Source organism: Canis lupus, unplaced genomic scaffold (assembly GCF_011100685.1).
Source record: "Canis lupus familiaris isolate Mischka breed German Shepherd unplaced genomic scaffold, alternate assembly UU_Cfam_GSD_1.0 chrUn_S554H716, whole genome shotgun sequence".
Taxonomy (NCBI): domain Eukaryota; kingdom Metazoa; phylum Chordata; class Mammalia; order Carnivora; family Canidae; genus Canis; species Canis lupus.
Genome location: NW_023331493.1, coordinates 21,595 through 38,767, shown reverse-complemented (window position 1 = coordinate 38,767; position 17,173 = coordinate 21,595). Strand labels below are relative to the sequence as shown.

Sequence of the window (17,173 nt, the reverse complement as noted above, 5' to 3'; positions counted from 1 at the left end):
TTTGACATGTCAAAAACAGGTCTCCAGACACTGCCAAATGCTCCCTGAGGAGCAGAATTCTTCTCCCACCACCCCACCCCCAACGCATTGAGAATTAGTGGCGTAAAATATGCTACCTCCAGAACCCAAAGAGGTCTCCCAGTTTCTGTCTTTGTGAAAAGGTATTCAAAATGTGGCAATTTTTCTTTCACTCCTGCGAGAATATCCTGGCATGCCCACTGGATGCCTCAAAACTTCACGGATATGTCAATTCATGCCGTCTTACCAAGGGCCCAAAGCGTTATAGCCTCTTACTGATCCTCATGTCAAATTAGCATGGTGTCAATATGATAGGCCAATGAGATATTCTGGGGATGTTCAAATGGTCTAGCTCCATGAGTTAATAAAACGCTGAGGCAAATTAAATGAATGAACACTTTGCCTATACTCTATGAATATGAACTATTTCTGATTCACTAGCGGACTAGAAAAGAATGCATTTGCCAAATCAGTGGTGACACATACCATGTACCTGACGTCTTATCAATCTGTTCTGGAAGCAATAAGAGGCGCACAATAACTATGACTGGAATTACTCTTTGTTTAAGTTGACAGTAACTACAGATATTTGCCACAATCTATCTTCTCTGAATGGGCCAGACTAGTGAATCAAGCAGAAATGTGATAGAGCTCACCAGCCTTTCATCCTTTAGCACTATCCCCACTGCACCTCTGCTAGGGTTGTTTTGGTATACCCTACCAAATGAAGGCTTGGAGACAGTTTCAGAGGTTTCTGCTTGGACTCTCTAAATTTTTTTTTCTCAGTTATATTTCCTTATTCAGGAGAGACACAGAAAGAAAGGCAGAGACATAGGCAGAGGGAGAAGCAGGCTCCCTGCTGGGAGCCCTATGTGGGGCTCAATTCCCGGACTCTGGCATCAAGCTCTGAGCTAAAAAAGAAAAAACTCACAATTTCAACAAGAAACACTTTTAGCTACTGTAAAATCATACAGAAAAAAAAAATATTGCAAATGACATCAATCTATATTACAAAGGATTCTGAATTATACTATACAATGTTCTTCACCTTGTCCTGTCAGAGTAATTGTTTTCTACCTAACCGATCACATGCTGACATTTTTCACTATACTTATAAATACTCTTCTTATTAATAAGTTAAACTTTCTCCTTGAGAAATTGTTACCACTCTCGACCAAATACTAAGATTCACCAAAAAAAAAAAAAAAAAACCTTACCTGTTAGTGTAGTCAACTGCATTTATATTTGCTTTTCTAATAAAAATGCCACCATTTTCTCTTTTTTTCATTTACAGCAACTAGAAGCGGTGTGAGGCCATCCTGTAGGAGTGCAAACAAAATTTATAATTTACAAAATTACATATTTGGATAATGAATCGTAAAAATTCTGAACGATCCTGTAACTTAAACATGTAACATAGAAAGTAAATAAAATTAGCCCTTTCGTTCTCAGCCCTCCATGGTTTCACCAGCTGCTCCTTCTTTTTAAAATACTGCTTTCTCACGGAGCGTGGGTGGCTCAGTTGGTCAAGCATCTGCCTTCAGCTCATCAGCTCAGGTCATGATCCCAGGGTCTCAGGATGGAGTCCCACCTTGGGCTCCCTCTGCAGCAAAGAGTCAGCTTCTCCCTCTCCCTCTGCCCCTCCCCTCCACTCGTGCTCTCTCTCCTGCTTGCTCACTCTCTGTCTCTCTCAAAAACATAAAGTCTTTTTAAAAACTAAAATAAAAATAATAAAATAGACCTCCTCTTCCTCTTCAACAGATTACCTGCAGTCATTCCACAAACTCGCTTCAAACATTGCCTGGCTCCAAGAATCTTTGCTTCTCTCACAATATATCATGGTATACCCTAGTTATTTTATTCCGCACCATCTAAACCAAAAGATTCTAGAGGGGAGGGGTTATTTTTTATCTCTGTATCTCCACTCTCTAAAACATAGTAGTAAATATTTAAAGTATCGTTACTGATTTTAATGGATATCTCCGGAGTAGTGTTTCTTCAATTATATTCCAAAGAACACATGATTTGCAAGAGATACTGTGCCCCAAAAGAAAGATTCAATGATTGGGATCCCTGGGTGGCGCAGTGGTTTGGCGCCTGCCTTTGGCCCAGGGCGCGATCCTGGAGACTCGGGATCGAATCCCACGTCGGGCTCCCTGCATGGAGCCTGCTTCTCCCTCTGCCTGTGTCTCTGCCTCTCTCTCTCTCTCTGTGACTATCATGAACAAATAAATAAAATCTTAAAAAAAAAAAGAAAGATTCAATGATCATCTATGTTTGTGAAACATTACAAAACTGCACTATACATCTAGCACAAATGAACCCCATTTACATTTGCTTATCCCCATTTGACAATTCCTTCTTTTGTAGCAAACATTAATACTTGAGAAACAAGAGTTCCCAGGGATATAGTTTTAAGAACTTTCCAATAAAGGTAAGGGTTTTCTCCAGGTTGTACAAACTTGCTGGATTCTCATCTATCAATGGTATGGGGATCCCAGATGTCAACATAAAACACTCCAGCTCCAAATGAGTCACTAAGGAGATGGACTCTGAATGAAAAGAGCTAGGTTTCAGGGCAGCTGGGTTGTGCAGGCAGTTGAGGGACGCTTGGTTTTGTCTCAGGTGTGATCTCAGGGTCGTGGGATCCAGCCCCACATTGGATTCGGGGCTCCCCTGGCACTGAGCACCAAGTCTGTTTAAGACACTCTCTCTCCCTCTCCCTCTCCCCTCCCCCACCCCCACAAGCCTGTGCATGTGTGTGCTGTCTCTCTAAAATGCATAAAGAAACCTTTTAAAAATTAAAAAGAAAAGTAAATAAATAAAAATAAAAGAAAGAAGCTTCAAATGAATTTTGACCACTTAATACTAAATAATCTTTGGTTAAGGTGGGCCCACAATGAGATGAGCACTCGGTGTTATTCTTTATGTGGGCAAATTGAACTCCAATAAAAAATTGTGGGTTTTTTTGTTTAAAATAAAAAATAAGAACAATAAAATATTAAAAATAAATAACTAAATAAATAGTCCTTGGACTTTCTCCTATTATACCATGATAAAGTTTTTTCTTAACTGTTAGAAAGCTCAGTATGAGATTTTTCTCATTTTTACCCTTTTATTCAAATTCAGTTCCATACAACATACTATTAGTTTCAGAGGTAGAAGTCAGTGGTTCCTCAGTCTTATGTAACACCCAGGACTCATTCCATCATGTGCCCTCCTTAATGTCCATCACCCAGTTATCCCATCCTTCCACTCCACCCCTCCAGTGACCTTCAGTTTGGCTCCTATGATTAAGAGTCTCTTAGGCTTTGTCTCCCTCAGTCTCTCTGGTTTAAGTTTTTCTCTTCTTCCCCTTCTCCTCTGTCTTGTTTCTTAAGTTCCACATATGAATGAGATCATATGATAATTGTCTTTCTCTGACTGACTCAGGGTATTATGCTAAGTGAAATAAGTCAATGAGATTTTATTCTCTACTATACTCATTCTGAGAACCTAATGCACATCTACTTCTAAAAAAACCTGTTTGTATTCTAGTTTCTATTATCATTGCTATTTATGATTATTTTATAATTTAGACTAAGTGTAAATCAGAAATAAAAATGTCATGACTTACCAATAAAAATTCTAATACTGAATGAGCACTGGGTGTTTACATGTTGGGAAACTGAGATTAAGTAAAAACTATTATTCAAAAATTCTAATACTGCTTTATACGGATTATTTTTAGTATAATAAAAGCTACTATATAAATTGCGTATTTAGGGAATAATACCAAGGAGAAAGAGAATACTGTCTGAAATATGCATAATCTATCCAAGTAGAACCAGGATTAACTTCACATGGCTTGCAGATATTCCAAAAGGTACATGATTACTGTACATATATAGAAAAAATGTTTGTGAAAAAAAACGACTTTCAATTCTTAACTTAGAAAATTCATCCCGAGGCCCTGGGTGACTCAGAGGGTGAACATCATGATCCCAGGGTCCTGGGATCGAGCCCATATCAGGGTCCCCATAGAGAGCCTGCTTCCCCCTGTGCCTAGCTCTCTGCCTCTCTCTGTGTGTCTCTCATCAATTACTGAATAAAGTAATGAAAAAAATAAGGACAAAGAAACAGAAAATTCAATCCCAATCCTAAGAAATTAACATAAAATACAAAATATAATTACAAATTAAATATGGAGTGTCTTGAAAATCTTGAAATCTTTGTCAACATATACCATAAAACAGTAATTGTAAACTCAGTGCTTATGGAGGCAAAGCAGGTGACACGAGTCAGTGAAGAACCTAGGCGGGGACACGAGCAAACTGGAGACACACCTCCTATAAAGGGACAGCCTCTGCACAGCATACCAAACAGCAGCATGGGCTCAAGGTACCAGAAGTGATCTGTAAGAAAAGCTCAAAATCCAGAGTTCTACATGCGTGCCATAATTTTAAATGTTAGCTCAACTGACAGTGGAAACTAAATACATCCGGGGGCCACATTTAGTCTATAGCCTACTTGTGTTTTTCTATTTGCTGTGACTGTTTCCAATGGCCGTGCGTAAAACAAACACTTGGACATCAAACCTTTCCTAAAGCATCAGGATCATGTTTTACCAACAAATTAGGCCCCACCTTCTAAGGAAAATTGCTGTGAAGACTCATTAACACCTACTGTCAGAATTTTCCAATGCTTGTTTCAACTACAATCTATTTGTATTTACTTCCCTCACATTGCTAACCGAACAGACAGGAGTTCAGAGGAATGCTGAAGCAAAGTTATTAAAACAATTACCATCTGTATTGTCACTAACTACATGCTGAATGTTTAACACAGTAGTGATTATGCACTATGCCAGGGCCCTATGAATTTGAAAGACATCCTAAGATAGTCTATCGCACAGCTTCAACTAAAAAAGAAGGTTCACGGATTTCTACTGCTGCAATTGGGAAAACCCTGCTTGTAATAATCAGAATGGTAGCAAAACACGTAAAATCTTTAAAGGGTCAGACTCTACTTATTAAAAGACTACTCATAAAGACTTCCCATCTGGGTGCCGGTGAATGACTGATAGTTGGAAGAAAAGGTAATTATTTTTCAAGCCAACGAGATGACCAATAATTTTCATCTGTAATTCTCAAAGAGATACAGACAGATGAAAGGCTAATGTTGGAGAGAGTGGAAGGAAGTAGCCAGTATCCAACTTCAGTTAAATCTCTTCCAGAGATTTAATATTTTTACATCTCTAAATTTGTATATGTATACCTACCCATTCAGTAGTTGTTAGCCAAGAGTTGTAACAGAATCTCAAAACCCTATTTCCAAATTTCTGCGTACACACGTTATTGGATTCACTCCATCGAAATCTTCACGGGACAGTTTAGGCTTGTAAATTCTTTTAAAGTTCCCTAGTTGACTGTGATTCACCAGCACAAGTCTAGCTGAGAACTAGTACAGTACACAACCATGCCAGTCTCCTCTTTCACCTATGTGGCCAATTCTCCCTATCACTTGAGGATTCAGCCAAAAACAGAAATGAGTCACTTATCAAACCTGCATTCAATTTCCATGGCTAGAGGTAGAACAAGGACTAGTAAACTCAAAATGCAACTTGATTCCATTATTTACACACTCCTTACATCCTTCCCATCAAGACATTCTAGATTTGCAAGCAGAGTTTAGACTCGTATCTAAGTGGCTATAGCTGCAAAATACTATACTGTGTTCTTTCCTCTGCTTGTCCACTTTTTGTTTTTTTTTTTTAAGATTTCTATTGATTTATTCATGAGAGATGAAAGAGAGAGAGAGAGAGAGAGAGAGAGACAGGCAGAGACACAGGCAGAGGGAGAAGCAGGCTCCTCCATTCAAGGAGTGCCATGTGGGACTCGATTCGGAGACCACGGGATCATGCCCTGAGCCGAAGGCATATGCTCAATCACTGAGCCACACAGGCGTCCCTTTTGTGCCCATTCAACCACCTGTTTACTGCCAATCTGATGTCCTTAGAGTCCTCCTAGAATTGATCTCTATATAAGTTTACAACACACTCACTGGTTCGTAAAGTAAGAATTATTATCCCTGAAAATTGAAGACTCCTTACCTAAACATAAACACTAAGAAAAACAAACACAATCCCAAAACCTTGTCTTGATATTTCCCCTCACTTGCCAAATTTCTAAATCGCTCTGCATGTTCCTGACTGCTTTCTCCTTTGCCCCTCTTTTGTCCCTCTTAAGTCAAGGCTGATAAAAGACAAACTCTGACCGTGTTAATCAATCACTTTTTGATCAAATAGGAACTTCTCAACAGCAGCAAGATTTGATATTGTAAAATACACTTGTTTTGTGTTTTAAGACAAAGCCTATTTCCAAGGCAAATTTTGCTTTCCTCTGTTGTTTGACACTAAATAAGAAAACAAACTGGGTGAGAAAACATTTTTGAAAATAAAGTTTCAGAACACATTCTGTGTTCTCATAAATATTTGCCATAAATACATAAAAGAAACTTGCCTTCTCTAATGCTTCTTTAGAGGTATCATTATTTAGGGGCAACTGAGTGGCTCAGTCCGTTGAGCATCTGACTCTTGGTCTTAACTCAGGTGATGATCAGAGTTATAAGATCCAGCGCTGCGACAGACTCAGCGCAAAGTCTACTTCAGATTCTTACTCTCTTTCTTTTCCTCTGCCCCCACAACACCCCCTGCTTGTACATGCTCACTCCCCCGCAAAAAATAAAATCTCACGGCTGAGTAATATTCCATTGTGGACATATACCACAGATTACTCAACAATTAGAAACAAAAAATACCCACCATCTGCTTCAACATGGATGCAACTGGAGGGTATTATGCTGAGTGAAGTAAGGCAATCGGAGAAGGACAAACATTACATGGTCTCATTCATACGGGGAATAGAAAAGAGTGAAAGGGAATAAAGGGGAAAGCAGAGAAAACGAGTGGGAAATATCAGTGAGGGGGACAGAACATGAGAGACTCCTAACTCTGGGAACCAAACAAGGGATGGTGGAAAGGGAGGTGGGTGGGGGGTTGGGGTGACTGGGTGACGGGCACCAAGGGGGGGGCACTTGACGGGATGAGCACTGGGTCCTGTGCTCTTTCTTGGCAAACTGAACTCCAACTAAAAAAATTTAAAAAGAAAAAACTAAAAGATAAAATAAGTACATAAACCCCAGAGTGTGAGGTGAAAAAATAAATAAATAAAAAGCTTAATTAAAAAAAGGAAGGCAGGAAGGAAGAAGTATTATGGTAAGCCTGGGGGGCTCAGTGGGTCAAGCATCTCTCTCTGGTTATGGTCACGATCCCACTCCTGACATCAAGCCCCGTGCATCAGGCTACCTGGCTCAGTGGGAAGGCCTCTTCTTCCCCTACCTCTGCCTTTCCTCCCTACTCATGTTTGCTCTCTCTCATATAAATACAATCTTCAAAAATAAAAAGTGTTATTTAAAGCAAAAGCTTAGACAGTTATTTCAAAATATTTTCATCCAGGAAATGTTTGAGCTTCCAAATATGAAAAATCGACCCTATCTATGACACACAACAGTGTTTCTGCAAGGGCAGCGACTGAAGGTAATGCACGTCAAAGAAAGCACAGGGAGACTGGCAAGTGTGGTCATCACCAGCTCCCCATGCACACCTACCACCCCACTGAGGAACTACATAGGCTGAGCAGGAGCTACTCTCCGGAATGGGAGGCCTCACCGTGGTACATGGCTGGCAGAGTGGCTACCAGCACAAGCAGATACCACCTGTAGGATGTCATGACCTGATCCCCCTGCTCTCATCTTCTGAACCTTAGGGCCTAGAGTGCCCAAGGCCTATTACAACCTGCTGCTTTCTCCTCCCATTTACATTCACCCAAGCTACTCCTCTGGGTCACGGTCTCCTACTCATCCCCAGAAGCATCCATTTCCTAAGCCCCTGCACAGCTTTCGGCCTCCATCAACACCACACTCCCCTCTAGGCCTTCAATCCTTTGTGGGCTCTGAGGGCACCATCTACTCCCAGGCACAAAGGGGAAGATTTTCTTTCTGGGGTGGAAGGGTAGCTAGCAGACAGAATGTTTCCTTACTATATGCATTACTTTTCTCTTTCCCTCCCTCTGCCTTGGTTTTGGAGTTGTTTCCATGATGACAGGACCTGCTGTATAAAATTCAGTGTCGATGTCTTCATATATATATGTGCTATAGTACAAATATATCTACATATACATGTTGAAAAACCTTTTGCAGCTACATTTATTTATTTACTGATTGATTTACTGATTTTTATTTATTTATTTATTTATTTATTTATTTATTTATAATGTGAAATACGTTGTAAAAAAAACTTGACCTGTACCTTGTTTTTGGCCTCTATATCTCCTTTATTCAAAAGCAGCTTGCGTGCTATTGAGATATTTCCCTCATAGGCCGCATAATGGAGAGCGGTGTTGTCCTTGAAATCCTTAGTATTTACATCAGCACCTTTTCTGAGAAGAATATCTACACATGCCTCTTCTTGGCATTGTACAGCCTGTCAGCATTATAACGAGAAACAGAATGTAAATTCTGGGAACTGAAAGGAAACATGCCACAAGTTTCACCAATGAGTTATGTTTAATTGCAACAAATGTTCATTCCAAGGACTTCAATCCAATCCACCTCAGGCAGACATAGGTGTGACCACCCACCTTCACGAGAGCTGTCCTGTTTTCTCCATCACGGAGGTTTAGCTGGCATTGAGAAAGTACCAGGATCTTCACCATATCTACACTCCCAATGGCACACGCCAAGTGGAGAGCCGTCCTGTGAGCATGAAAGGACTTGTCAGGAAATTACAGTGTACCTTTCCAAAACATTCAAATTAATTCACAGAATTGTAAATGTTAAATACTGTATTATTCTCATGACTCCAAAACAAAGATTTAGTTTTCTTTGGAAGAAAGTACAATATTTATTAGTGATTCTTCACCGCTCTATTAAAAGAGCAGCCTATCTGTTTAGGAAGAGCATGACCTCAGGAGGCAGCTCAACCTGGGTTTGATTCCCACTTTAACTCTGTCGCTTCACAGTGACCATTTAGCCTTATCGCAATTTCCTCATCCACAAAATGGGCATAAAAATAGTTGTCTCAGGTCGCCTGTCTGGCTCACTCTGAAGAGCATGTCACTCGATCTCGGGAGCCAGGGGTTCGAGACCCCTGTTGGTTATAGAGGTTACAAAACAATAGTAATAATAAATAAAATAAAAGGTACTTATCTCACAAGACCTCTTGTCGTGATCCTTAAATGAGGATCCATGCAAAGTTTTAGAATACTAGTTCCTAGCACAAATATTATTATAGCTATTACTACAACTTACAAAGACCCACTACAATTAGGGAAAACAATCCAATTATGCCCACTTTGCAGCTACGTTTAAGGATGAGCAAGAATACTCTATTTCAATGATTCCAAGATGCTCATTTTGTCACCTTTTAATATCTCTGACATCGGAATCCAATTTCTAATTCAAAATGTCTTAAAACTATAACTGGCATGATTTCTAAAAATTTCTTCTTGGTACATAAATAGTGGGGCATCATACAATCTACGGTGTGTCTTAAGTGAAATAATAGTGACATATACAACAGGTCTGTTGCACTTCTAGTCCTATGCTTGGAATTACATTGTTCAAGAGCTAAAATAATTTTCAGTAGTTGAAAGCATTATGAGAAGAGAGGACTAAAAGAACAAAAGAATGTTTTTAAAGCAACCCTTACTTTAAGTTTCAAGGGATTTTAAGTCAAAAGAAACTCAGGATTCAAATAAACGGGGAGAGTTCTTTTATTTTTGGGGGGGTGGTGGGAGCTCATTTTACTAAGCATTTTAATTAATAGAAAATGTTTAGATTCATAGAAATCAAGTATTTTCAATTACCAATATTAGTATTTAGTATTATTGCAATGTCAAAAGGGCAGGTAAAGGTAATCTTTTACAATTTCTGATTCAGAAATGTTTTCCTTTGACAGGAAGTTCCAAGGAAAAGCTTCACGTGAGATTAAGTCCTAATACTTCCATTTAAAATTTCTCACCTAGGGGCACCCGGGTGGCTCAGTTGACTGAGTGTCCAACTTTTGGTTTTAGCTCGGATGATCTCACGGTCATGAAGACAGACGCCCACATTAGGCTCCATGCTCAGGGTGGATTTTGCTTGAGATCCACGCTTTCCTTCTATTCCTCCCCTCCCATGACCTTCTCTTTTTCTTTTTACAATAAATACATCTTTTATCATTTACAAAATAAAATAAAATCTCTCATCTTAGGAGTGCCTGGCTTGCTCAGTCTGTAGAGCATGTGTCCTTAAATGTCCAGCCCCATGATGGGTAGAGAGATTACTTAAAAATGAAAGCCTTAAAACCTAAATACATAAAATTTCTCATCTTGCTCATACTGGGCAACATGGAGTCTTCTTTTTTAAGATTTTATTTATTCATGAGAGACACAGACAGAAAGCACAGACATAGGGAGAAGCAGGTGCCTCACGGGGAGACCAATGTGGGACTCGATCCCAGAACTCTGGGATCACTCTCTGAGCCAAAGACAGATGCTCAACCACTGAGTCACCCAGGAGTCCCTGAAGTCTTGTTAAAATTGAAAAGATCCTGAGTAGACTATGTCTGCTACATAACTTGTGTTCAGGTTTGTCTGAGAAATAAATGGACTGAAAGAATACATAAATTTATTTGGAGAATATAAATAATAGTGAAAGGGAATAGAAGGGAAGGGGAAAAATGGGTAGGAAATATCAGAAAGGGAGACAGAACATGAAGACTCCTACCGCTGGGAAACAAACTAGGGGTGGTGGAAGGGGAGGAGGGTGGGGGTGAATGGGTGACGGGCACTGAGGGGGGCACTTGACGGGATGAGCACTGGGTGTTATTCTGTATGTTGGCAAATTGAACACCAATAAAAAATAAATTTATTATTAAAAAATTCATTTGGAGAGCTCTGTAGTTTTTAAAGATTTATCTATTTCTTGGAAAAAAGAGAATGCAGGAGTGCGGTGAAGGGCAGAGGGGCAGAGAGATAGGGAGACAATCTCAAGCAGCCTCCCCATTGAACATGGAGCCCAACAGGGTGCTCAACCCCACAATCCTAACATCATGACCAGAGCCAAAATCAAGAGTCTGATGCTCAACAAACAGCCACCAAGGCACCAAGAAAGTTCAATATTTTTAAAGAAAACTTTTGTGAAGTAAACTAATATTTTTGAAATAGCAATAAAATGTGTATTTGCTATTTTTTAATTTTTTTTCAGAAGAGGGATACAACAAAAATTCTATAAGGTTTTGCAATACCATTTGTATTTTTTTATTTTTATAAGGATTTAACCAAAAGAAAATCATTAACCGTTCACTTATTAGATGTTATAAAGCTGCACATAATAAAAACATATGTATAGGTCATCCCCCGTGGCGCAGCGGTTGAGCACCGCCTGCAGCCTGGGGTGTGATCCTGGAGACCCAGGATCGAGTCCCACGTCGGGTTCCCTGTAATGGAGCCTGCTTCTCCCTCTGCCTGTGTCTCTGCCTCTCTCTCTGTGTGTGTCTCTCGTGAATAAATAAATAAAATCCTTAAAAAAATAAATAAAAATAAATAAAACCGTATGTATATATTTAATGTATGCGTAATACAACCTACAATACAGATAAAAATATTCCCCTTAGTTCTGAAGAGGCTAAAGGTTGTTAGAAAATACCAATCCTCTCCCATCAATTTTTTTTGAATAGGAAGAGGGGCGCTTAGGTGACTCAGTTAGGCATCTGCCTTTGGCTCAAGTGTAGGGGTCCTGGGATCGAGCCCTACATCATCAGGCTCCCTGCTCCATGGGTTTCTGCTTGTTGTCCCCCTGCCCCTCCCTGCTGCTTGTTTGCCTGGTCTCTCTCTCAAATGAATCGATAAAATCTCTTTAAAGTAAATAAGTAGAAACTATTTTTTGTCTACACAAGATTCATATTCTTGTTCTCCTGGATTAGTTCATTGATAATAAACCTTTCTTAGAATTTTTATGTATCTTTCCTATAGAAATCACAGATTTTAAGAAAATGAAAAATCCACTTAGAATCCAAATGTTTGAAGATAACTAATTTTATATTTGCACATCTTTTTGGCTAACTCAAAACCATTGTCTGCTTATATGTATGTATCATCAAAACAATTTTTCACTCATTTAATGATCCAAAGTACAGCTTTGCATGTTAATGTGTATCAATTATCTCTGCCACATTCAGTGGTCACATAGTAGTCCAGCCTCTGGATACACTGCCATTTACGAATACAGGCCATTAAGTGACTCCTTAATACACTGCTATTGTAAATAGTGCTGAGAATAGCATATTGTATATTATTTATTTCTAATTATTTCCTAAAGATATTTTACATCAATAAGCTTCATGGCTCAAGGAAATACTTATTTTTCAATGTGGTACATAACCACCAAACTATCTGAAAAGTCCAAAACAACTTAAATTTTAAGTAGTATAAGTAACATCATTCCTTATCTTCACAAAGCTTGAGATGGAAAATGGGATTTTATGCCTCTTTTTAAAATATTTTATTTATTTGAAATTAAGAACACCAGCAGAGGGGAGGGGGAAAGAGAAAAGCAGACTCTCCACTGAGCAGGGAGCCTCACCAGGGGCTAAGCTCCAGGACCCAGAGATCATGACCCTGAGAGGAGGTCAGAAGAGGCCAACTGACTCAGCCATCCAGGGGCCCCTATCTCATTCCTGTAATAACTTCCCTGTAAAACGAAGATGTTCTTTTTCTCCAAAACATATGTTGTAAATATTTTGCAAGTACATTCTCTTTTATTTTGCTAATATTACTTTCTGATTCAGAGGCGTTTTTTTTTGTGTCTGTGGCTGAATCAAACTCCAGAATTTTTGCTTTTAATGTCATGAGCCCCTCTACTGCTCGCCCCGACTCCTCCCGCCCGCCTCAAAAGCCCTGTTACCTGTTCTTCCTGTCCCTTTTATTTAAGTCATGTAAACCAAAACCAGCAACTGCTGTATCTCCTGCATTTTTTCTGTATCGCCCTCAATCACAGCTCTGTGGATTCCCCGGAGATCTTGATATCTGATGTGGTATCCGGGACCGGGGCTGTGGAAGCTGTCAACAGTCATAGTCATAGGCGGCGACCTGACCCTCAGAGGCCTGAGGTTGAAGCCGAAGCGCAGCAGGCCCCACCCATTCCGCGCTTGTAGATCTCTTTTTCATAATGAAGCCGACAGGCTTCAGTGACACAGGTTTTCACCGCCTCTAGTGCGATACACTCCGCGCCAGCAATAAGGCAAGTGGGCCTCGCCTCAATGTCTCAGGGACTAAGCCCAACGACTTAGAATCTTCCTACGCAGAACCAGTGTAACCTAGCAACGCTGCTAAATGCGAATGCGCCTGCGCACCTCAGAAGCTGGCATCCCTGCGCATGCGCACAGAGGGCAGTGGCCAAGGGTGCCCAAGCATATATGCGAGGAGGCCCAAGCCTCTCAAATCTCTGAGATCCCCTGTGAGCTGGCTGGCTTCCCTTTAGAAGTTGGTGGGATGACTGAGAATTTGGGGACATTTGCAAAATCCTCTGGGGTGTGGAAATGTAGTCTTCTGGGCCTGTGAGTGGCTCAGTGGTTGAGCATCTGCCTTTGGCTTCGGTCATGATCCGGGGTTCCTGGGATCAAGTCTTGCATCGCACACCCCACAGGGAGCCTGCTTCTCCCTCTGCCTATGGTCTTGCCTCTCTCTCTCTCTCTCTCTCCTCTCTACTCTCTCTCTCTGTGACTATCATAAATAATAAAAATTTTTAAAATTTAAAATAAAAAAAATAACATCACTCATTGAGCCCTGCACCACGCAGGGGGCTGATCAGCTCCCCCAAGTGCCCACACCTGAAAGTCAGCACAAAGGCCCCTCCACCAGAAGAATTGATATCAATCAATTAATAACCAAATTATAAACCAATTTAAGACATACTTAGATAATAATACACTTATACTTGGTGACTTCAATCTAGCGCTTTCTACATTTGATAGGTCTTCTAAACACAACACCTCCAAAGAAACGAGAGCTTTAAATGATACACTGGACCAGATGGATTTCACAGATATCTACAGAACTTTACATCCAAACTCAACTGAAAAACACATTCTTCTCAAGTGCACATGGAACTTTCTCCAGAATAGACCACATACTGGGTCACAAAACAGGTCTGAACCGATACCAAAAGATTGGGATCGTCCCCTGCGTATTCTCAGACCATAATGCCTTAAAATTAGAACTAATCACAACAAGAAATTTGGAAGGACGTCAAACACGTGCAGGTTAAGAAACCATCTGCTAAAAGATGAAAGGGGAAACCAGGAAATTAAGGAAGAATTAAAAGATTCATGGAAACTAATGAGAATGAACATACAACAGTTCAAAATCTTTGGGATGCAGCAAAAACCAGTCCCTGAGGGGGAAATACATCGCAATACAAGCAGCCATTCAAAAACTGGAAAGAACTCAAATACAAAAGCTAACCTTACACCTAAAGGAGCTAGAGAAAAAACAGAAAATAGATCCTACACCCAGGAGAAGAAGAGAGTTACTAAAGATTCGGCAGAACTCAATGAAATCGAGACCAGAAGAACTGTGGAACAGATCAACAAAACCAGGAGTTGGTCCTTTGAAAGAATTAATAAGATAAACCATTAGCCAGCCTTATTAAAAAGAAGAGAAAGAAGACTAAAATTAAAATCATGAATGAGAAAGGAGAGATCACTACCAACAGCAAGGAAATACAAAGGATTGTAAAAACATATTATGAAAAAAAAACATATTATGAATAGCTATACTCCAATGGACACATTTCTAGAAAGCCAACAAACTACCAAAACTAGAACAGTAAGAGATAGAAAACCTGAACAGGCCAATAACAAGGAAGGAAATTGAAGCGGTCATCAAAAACCCTCCCAAGACACAAAAATCCAGGGACATGTGGCTTTCCCTGGGGAATTCTATCAAAAGTTTAAAAGAAGAAATCAGGGGATCCCTGGTGGCGCAGCGGGTTTGGCGCCTGCCTTTGGCCCAGGGCGCGGTCCTGGAGACCCGGGATCGAATCCCACGTCGGGCTCCCGGTGCATGGAGCCTGCTTCTCCCTCTGCCTGTGTCTCTGCCTCTCTCTCTCTCTCTCACTGTGTGCCTATCATAATAAATAAAAGTTTAAAAAAAATTTTTTTAAAGAAGAAAATCATACTTATTCTACTAAAGCTGTTTGGAAAGATAGAAAGAGAAGGAGTACTTCCAAATTCATTCTATGAGGCATCACCTTAATTCCAAAACCAGACAAAGACCCCACCAAAAAGGAGAATTATAGACCAATATCCCTGATGAACATGGATGCAAAAATTCTCAACAAGATACTAGCCAATAGGATACAACAATACATTAAGAAAATTATTCACCATGACCAAGTAGGATTTATTCCCTGGACACAAGGCTGGTTCAACACTCGTAAAACAATCAATGTGATTCATCATATCAGCAAGAGAAAAACCAAAACATATGATCCTCTCAATAGATGCAGAGAAAGCATTTGATAAAATACAGCATCCATTCCTGATCAAAACTCTTCAGAGTGAAGGGATAGCGGGAAACCTATCCAGAAAAGACCATATACTGGGTCACAAATCAGGTCTGAACCGATACGGAAAGATTGGGATCGTCCCTGGCATATTCTCAGACCATAATGCCTTAAAATTAGAACTAAATCACAACAAGAAGTTTGGAATGCACTTTGCAATATAATTCAAATTAGAAACCAAAGATGCATATCAATTTCGTTAACTAGTGGACACTCAAATTTTTGTCTTCTGTAGAATTTGTAACATACCAATTTAAATGAAATTTATAACTAAAATTTATTCTTTTCCCTCATTTTTTAAAATAAATTTATTTTTTATTGGTGTTCAATTTGCCAACATACAGAATAACACCCAGTGCCCATCCCAGTCAAGTGCCCCCTCCGATGCCCATCACCATTCACCCCCCCCACCTCCCCTTCCACCACCCATAGTTCGTTTCCCAGAGTTGGATTCTTTATGTTCTGTCTCCCTTTCTGATATTTCCCACACATTTCTTCTCCCTTCCCTTCTATCCCTTTCACTATTATTTATATTCCGCAAATGAATAAGAACATATAATGTCTGTCCTTCTCTGATTGACTTATTTCACTCAGCATAATACCTTCAGTTCCACCCACGTTGAAGCAAATGGTGGGTATGTGTCATTTCTTTTTTTTATAATAAATTTATTTTTATTGGTGTTCAATTTCCGAACATACAGAATAACACCCAGTGCTCATCCCGTCAAGTGCCCCCCTCAGTACCTATCACCAATTCACCCCCCCGCCCACCTCCCCTTCCACCACCCTAGTTCGTTTCCCAGAGTTAGGAGTCTTTATGTTCTGTCTCCCTTTCTGATACGTCCCACACATTTCTTCTCCCTTCCTTTATATTCCCTTTCACTATTATTTATATTCCCCAAATGAATGAGAACATATAATGTTTGTTCTTCTCCGACTGACTTACTTCACTCCGCATAATACCCTCCAGTTCCATCCACTTGAAGCAAACGGTGGGTATTTGTCATTTCTAATGGCTGAGTAATATTCCATTGTATACATAGACCACATCTTCTTTATCCATTCATCTTTCGATGGACACTGAGGCTCCTTCCAGAGCTTGCTATTGTGGACATTGCTGCTAGAAACATTGGGGTGCAGGTGTCCCGGCATTTCATCGCATCTGTATCCTTGGGGTAAATCCCCAACAGTGCAATTGCTGGGTCGTAGGGCAGGTCTATTTTTAACTCTTTGAGGACCTCCACACAGTTTTCCAGTGTGGCTGCACCAGTTCACATTCCCACCAACAGTGTAAGAGGGTTCCCTTTTCTCCACATCCTCTCCAACATTTGTGGTTTCCTGCCTTGTTAATTTTCCCCATTCTCATTGTGGTTTTGATTTGTATTTCCCTGATGACAATTGATGCAGAGTATTTTCTCATGTGCGTGTTGGCCATGTCTATGTCTTCCTCTGTGAGATTCTGTTCATGTCTTTTGCCCATTTCATGATTGGATTGTTTGTTTCTTTGCTG

The 17,173-nt window shown here is 40.1% G+C and overlaps 1 protein-coding gene and 1 non-coding gene across 2 annotated transcripts; both read right to left on the bottom strand.

The window, feature by feature from the left end:
• Window positions 1–1,289: 1,289 nt before the first annotated feature.
• Window positions 1,290–13,171, bottom strand: LOC119879285 (putative ankyrin repeat domain-containing protein 19; the record flags this gene model as incomplete). Its single annotated transcript, XM_038589636.1, is given in 5 exon segments — window positions 1,290–1,337; window positions 8,366–8,539; window positions 8,697–8,811; window positions 13,003–13,033; window positions 13,036–13,171. Coding segments are annotated over 5 exon segments (504 nt in total), but the record flags the coding sequence as incomplete, so codon positions are not given.
• Window positions 12,664–12,776, bottom strand: MIR8864-3 (microRNA mir-8864-3). The gene is given in 1 exon segment (NR_128862.1): window positions 12,664–12,776. It is a non-coding gene; the product is annotated as a microRNA mir-8864-3 (primary transcript).
• Window positions 13,172–17,173: the final 4,002 nt, after the last annotated feature.